The sequence below is a fragment of the Dreissena polymorpha genome, chromosome 6, assembly GCF_020536995.1.
Source record: "Dreissena polymorpha isolate Duluth1 chromosome 6, UMN_Dpol_1.0, whole genome shotgun sequence".
Lineage (NCBI taxonomy): Eukaryota > Metazoa > Mollusca > Bivalvia > Myida > Dreissenidae > Dreissena > Dreissena polymorpha.
In genome coordinates this window covers 107,128,041-107,134,872 of record NC_068360.1, presented here as the reverse complement: position 1 = coordinate 107,134,872, position 6,832 = coordinate 107,128,041, and the positions used below count along the sequence as shown (strand labels likewise).

The 6,832-nt window shown below is 34.8% G+C and overlaps 1 protein-coding gene across 2 annotated transcripts in view; it reads left to right on the top strand.

Annotated features, from left to right (window-relative positions):
* The window catches only part of LOC127834164 (uncharacterized), a 40,867-nt gene that overhangs the window by 415 nt on the left and 33,620 nt on the right, over nucleotides 1-6,832 (top strand). The window contains exons 1-4 of one of the 2 annotated variants that reach the window (XM_052359799.1): nucleotides 46-165; nucleotides 2,015-2,056; nucleotides 2,592-2,665; nucleotides 3,237-3,305. In XM_052359799.1, the coding sequence (XP_052215759.1) occupies nucleotides 111-165; nucleotides 2,015-2,056; nucleotides 2,592-2,665; nucleotides 3,237-3,305 (240 nt within the window). In that variant the 5' untranslated portion in view covers nucleotides 46-110. Of the gene's footprint in view, nucleotides 1-45; nucleotides 166-2,014; nucleotides 2,057-2,591; nucleotides 2,666-3,236; nucleotides 3,306-6,832 lie in introns of those variants that run through there. The other variant, XM_052359800.1, reaches the window with a different exon arrangement.

Sequence of the window (6,832 nt, the reverse complement as noted above, 5' to 3'; positions counted from 1 at the left end):
ATGGCTGCGCCCATGGACGAAGTTGACACGAAACATTGGCGGCCCCGAAACATTTAATTCCTTGTTTTGTCTCAGGCAGCCTCTTACAAATGAAATAACTTACATATGCGATGGCTACAGAATCAGATCAACTGAAAAAGATGTGGATTGTTTACATGCAATGCTGTAAAACGATTTCATATGTTATGTTTTCATAAGTGTATGATTGTATTAAAGTGAAAAATCCTGAGCTCCGACGGGGGATTGAACTCGCGACCTCAACAGTGGTAGTCAGACACTCTAACCGCGTCGCTAAAGAGCTAGCCCAAGGCTGTTGGAAGTGACCATAAATCACGATACTCTGTCTCTCTTAATGTTTCAAGGCCCACACACGCCCGCTAGTTCTTCTTGAATGCTCTGAGCTTTTATAAAGTACATACGTACATCTCAGAGTTCTTCCTTGTAACCTATTTTTTCATGTAAAAAAGTATGTCTCACGTATGTCTATAAAATCAAGTTTAATAAACCTAAAACATCGTTACAAACTTAATATCTGTTATTACCGATATCAATTTGCGAGTGAATTGTGGAGAAATACTCAAAATAAAAACTTTATACAAAACCCGTTATCAAACCTAAAGCCGAAGTTTTGAATTTACGATTCGATCTATCTTACGGATGTTCCGGAGATAGTCCGTTTATTACGATTGGTAGATTAGACACAAGATTTAACTCGCCAATGATTCCGGAGATGGTCTATAGCGTATTTTCAATTCGGAATTAATCGGAATACCCGGCTTTGTCCATTGCAAAACCATATACATTTAAAACAACCGTTGACGAGTTTGAAACTTTGGATTAAAATCAATATTATGCGAATATTACATATCATGTAAGTTGTTTTTATTTGCGCATTATGGATATATTTACGATCTATTTGTGTTTATTTATGCCAAAAAATAGTTTATATGGCTAATATTTCGGATTAAACTGCCGCCCGGATTCTGGGCGGGGGACTTGACATGGAAAATGCCGTAAGCAGTTGCAACTCCCAGCGACCCGGAGGGTCAATAGCTGGGAGTTGGATTATTGCAACTAACACACCTGTTACACTGTAGCCTAGCTTGTCTTGCATCCGCATGACCCACCCAGAAACCATTAAACAGCTCATACCCAATTTCTGTTCGCCTGGTGGCCATTAAAGTGAAACATCCTGAGCTCCGACAGGGCATTGAACCCTGGACCTCCAGAGTGGAAGTCAGAAACTCTAACGTTGTTAACGAGCTAGCCCAATAGCAAGGCTGTTGGAAGTGACCATAAATCACTACACTATTTTAGGTGCAATAATCCTACTCCTATAAATATGAGGTCAATATACATCAACATCGTAATCGGTAGATTACGTCTCAGCGATTTTTTTTAAATAAGCGCGAAAACCCCTGAAACTGGGAAAATTCGCGTTGTAAAGTATTCATATTGGGAAATTGGTGTATTTGATTCTTTGCTCCCAAATACTTTAAAATTGATAAGTGAGAGTTGTCAATATTTTATTAACTTAGGTTCAAGCCATAGAGCTTCGTAGGACAACTAACTAAATCTTGCATTTTATTTATAAATAACAAAAAAATAAATTTATTTTTTATGGAAACCTTCAATTCATCAATTGGGAATTTTTTTAACAGCAATTGGGAAATTTGTAGTTTTTTCCTAATTGTGAAAGTGCTGTTTTTGGGTAATTTATAAAGCGGGAAAAAATTGCTGCGTCTAATTATATGGACGACAAGAATGTATGAATTGCATCTACGGCTTAAAGGTGACAAGTTCTACTTAAGTGTATGCCTAATAATGTTTTGAGCCTAGGTAATTCCATTTCAGTTATTAAGTTTTCATAGAATATTAGACAAAATATCAGACACTGCTTTGGAGTTAAAAAAAAGCCAATATCAGGCTCTACTTTTGCCTGCAATTAAATGTGCAACAATAACTAAGTGTTATTATAAATACCAATAGATAGATGAGTTTTTCCTTTTTTCAGATTTTGTTACGATTGCAACCATTCTAGGGACTGGAATACTGGGTAAATATCATACTGGACATGACTACCTATATCCAAATAATATGGTTATATTGAATTGTTTAGTCTTTTCATGGTGATCTAAATACGAGCACATTTATATTTTGCGATGATATTTATTCTCTGGCAAACAATGAAGTTTGAGAGAGCATATAATTGGAGTTGCTGTGTTGGTCTGTTTGTCATTCACTCAGCCAGTTTGTGGAGCAAACTTCTTTCATATTTAAGTTCTTAAGTGCTAAAATTAAAACTTCAAATGTTTCAGATAGGAAAATATTCTACCTTTTGCATCCTAACTGATCAAGGTATACCTTAGTTATTAACCTTGAACTGCGGGAGAACATAGCTGAAAAAGCTGTGCAGTGGTATTAGTCCCATTTGTTAAAATAGATTTAGATATTACTTTATAAATTGCGTGTACAACATCAGAATTTATAAAATAGGTTATAGGATAATATCACACCAAGCCAACATAAGGATGATATTCCATTAAGCAAACAATAACAAATACGTCATTACTTTTTCTTCTGTATTCCAGGATTACCAGTGACACTGGCTCATGCGGGACTATATCCCTTCCTTATATCCTTCATAATTGGTTCAGTGATGCAGGTACTTGTTTTATATAGAATGATTAAAAAAAAATAAGTGCACTACATTCTTCCTATTTTTATCAAAAAATTGTTGATTCTGATTTGTATATTTGTACATATATAATATGAGCTAATATGTGACGATGTGAAGTGCTTACATGTATATGAAGCAATTTAATCTTACGGGCATAAACACACTTTGTGTCATAGCTGTGCATTAGAAAAGAGTGTTTTCATTTGACATGTGCTCTAATATACTAATAATAAAAAAAGGGGCTGTCATGATCACCCTTTTTTAAATTTCATGAAAATGCAGTAAACATACTAAATTTACAAAAGGCTCAAATTGTTGCTTGATTGTTGCTTGTACACAGGCTAAATGTTAAGAAAAGAGTTGCTTGTACAATTACTATATTTATAATAATACTTACACATAGACTCAGCATTTGTGGTTTGGGTGTGTTCTATTTATAATTAGCTAGACTAAACTTTCACTTGCCTTGGGGTTTCAGGCTTAAATACAGTTTCTTTCATATCCAATGTTCATGATCTCTTGTATTCTTAGACTTGTTGATGATATTTTCTTCCAGGGGTTGCTGATATATTTCTTCACAGATCTTCTACAGAGGGCACATGCTGTCCAGTCAAATACTCTAAGAGTAAGAATTTGATTAAATTAACAACAGTTAATACTGTATTGCTCTCCTCTAAACCTTTAAGGACTGCTGCAAATTAAGGAGAGTAAAGATGTTGTATCTGATAAACATTTCTATGTCAGATAAATTGGTTACATTCGTTGCAATCCAAATGTAGATTTCACCATGCCATAATTGCAAACTGAAAAATTATGCATAAATACAACACTATTGTTTGATTGTTTTGTAATATTTAAAAAAAAATGTGAAGAACCTCTGTAAATACATCACACACCCATCAACCAAAAACTTTACTGATAAGGTTTATTCTTATAATAAATAACAAGACCAATGTCTGTGATTTAGCTGCAAAATGTATGCTTGTACAGGTAAGGAGAATGTTTTTTTAATAAAAATACAAGCACGTTACCTGTATAATGCGATATAATTTCTGAAAAATATTTTATTTGATGATAATATCGAGGGGTGAAAGAGAAACAGCTCTAAGTGCATTTTTCAAAATTTTACAGGATAAGGTTAAAACTGTATCAAATAAACACAATAAACTATAAAGGCTCTATATTTTCAAGTTTGATAGAGAATATTTTGTTTTAATCACATTTTTAACAAACATTTTTGAATTTTCAGAAACAAAAAAAAGTTATTTGAAAAAATGTCACTTAGACCCTTTTCGCATTGAAATATCACATTTTTTGCACTTGACATTAAGAGCGAAACAGGTCTAAGTGATTTTTAACATAACTTTATTAATCAGTTTACAGTATTTATTTTATATAAAAATCTTTTTTCTACCGGTATATTGAAAATAATAATATTGCAAAAAATGGCACTTAGAACCTTTTGGCACTGAATAAATACTTTTTCAACATATTTTTAAAAGCGAAAAAGTTCTAAGCGACATTTAGTGACTTGAAAAAGTATTGAACATTTACTTTTAACATTTGTATAAAGGTATTTTTTTTTAATTGAAAACAAAATTACTTATAGCCATTTTTGCTCTAAACAGATAGCATAAATATATTGTTTTTATATAATTTAATAATGCATAATATGCTATATGTCAATTGATGTTAGTTTATTCTTAATATTCATTTTTTGCAGTTGTTTTTTGTCTAAACATAGGAGATGTACAAAAGTATTCTGTTAAATGTCTCAAAAACATTAAAAAAATGTTTTGAATTCACAACAAACAATAAATAATAAGAATTTTTTGTTATGTGTCCAACAATCAGTAACAAGTTAGAAATGGTGCATTGGGGAAACTTCTGTGATAGTACCATACGTTGTTCATTCCTTTATGATTTTTATACGCCCGTATAAAATACGGGACGTATTATGTGAAACCCCTTGGCGGCGGGCGGGCGGGCGGGCGGCGGGCGGCGGGCGGAAGGCATCACTTTGTCCGGACTCTAATTCAAATTGTATTCATCCGATCTTCACCAAACTTGGTCAGCAGTTGCATCTAGTTGATATCTAGGCCAAGTTCGAATATGGGTCATGCCGGGTCAAAAACTAGGTCATAGGGTCAATAAGTGCATTTTCAAAGGGGCCACTTTGTCCGGACTCTATTTCAAATTGTATTCATCCGATCTTCACCAAACTTGGTCAGCAGTTGTATCTAGTTGATATCTAGGCCAAGTTCGAATATGGGTCATGCCGGGTCAAAAACTAGGTCATAGGGTCAATAAGTGCATTTTCAAAGGGGCCACTTTGTCCGGACTCTATTTCAAATTGTATTCATCCGATCTTCACCAAACTTGGTCAGCAGTTGCATCTAGTTGATATATAGGCCAAGTTCGAATATGGGTCATGCCGGGTCAAAAACTAGGTCATAGGGTCAATTAGTGCATTTTCAACGGCGCCACTTTGTCCGGACTCTAATTCAAATTGTATTCATCCGATCTTCACCAAATTTGGTCAGAAGTTGTGTCTAGATGATATGTAGGTCAAGTTCAAATATGGGTCATGCCGGGTCAAAAACTAGGTCACGAGGTTACTTAGTGCATTTCAAGCATTTAGCATGGTGTCCGCTCTCTAATTGAAGTAGTTTTCATCTGATCTTCACCTAATTTGGTCAGAAGTTGTGTCTAGATGATATGTAGGTCAAGTTCGAACATGGGTCATGCCGGGTCAAAAACGAGGTCACATAGTGCATTTCAAGCATTAAGCATGTTGTCCGCTCTTTAATTGAAGTAGTTTTCATCTGATCTTCACCAAATTTAGTCAGATGTTACATCTAAGTGATATCTAGGTCAAGTTCAAATATGGGTCATGCCGGGTCAATAACTAGGTCTTGAGGACACTTTCAAGCATTGAGCATGGTGTCCAAAACCTTCGAACGGGCGTATCTTGTGACAGTTTGGCACTCTTGTTTATATATAAGGTGTAGTTTTCAATTAATTTTGCAACATTCTATCATTATTTGTGAAATTAATTCATGCTTTGGCAGATATTTGGCGTATTGTGTAGGCCTAAGCCATGTCATTATACAACAAAATTTATACCAAAGTAACTAACAATTTTATATTAAAATTTAATATTTCATTTAACATCAAAACTATTAGTTAAGTGCATTCTTAGTTTTACTTACAGTGAATGCAGTATGTCTTGACATTTTTATAGAAAGTACACAATCAGAAGTCAAGCACACAACAACAACATGCACCATCAAACTTTTTCCCCTGAACACTAGTATTAGCATGGTGTTGTACATGTACGTCAGATGAACCGTAAAACACAAAGTTACTTGAGAAGGGGCTTTTCCACTGGGATAACTGAACTGTTATCAGGCAATTATTAGGCATGATAATCAGGCATGATAATCTAATTATCATGATTGGTATACATTTACATCATTCAGTTGTTTAATTTCAACTGAACAGAATTGTATCCCTCTGATGAACAACCACTGGCACACATAGCAAATCACATCACTCCTAAATCGGTACTTATTGTTCATCATCTACTGACACAGAAACAAAGCAAATCACATCACCCATAAATGGTTACTTATTGTTGTACATTCACTGGCACAGTTACCAAGCAAATCACATCACCCCTGAATGGCTTCGTATTGTTGTACATTCACTGGCACAGATACCAAGCAAATCACATCACCCATAAATGGTTACTTATTGTTGTACATTCACTGGCACAGTTACCAAGCAAATCGCATCTCCCCTGAATAGTTAGTTATTGTTGTACATTCACTGGCACAGATACCAAGCAAATCACATCACCCATAAATGGTTACTTATTGTTGTACATTCACTGGCACAGTTACCAAGCAAATCACATCACCCCTGAATGGCTTTGTATTGTTGTACATTCACTGGCACAGATACCAAGCAAATCACATCACCCATAAATGGTTACTTATTGTTGTACATTCACTGGCACAGTTACCAAGCAAATCGCATCACCCCTGAATAGTTAGTTATTGTTGTACATTCACTGGCACAGATACCAAGCAAATCACATCACCCATAAATGGTTACTTATTGTTGTACATTCACTGGCACAGATACCAA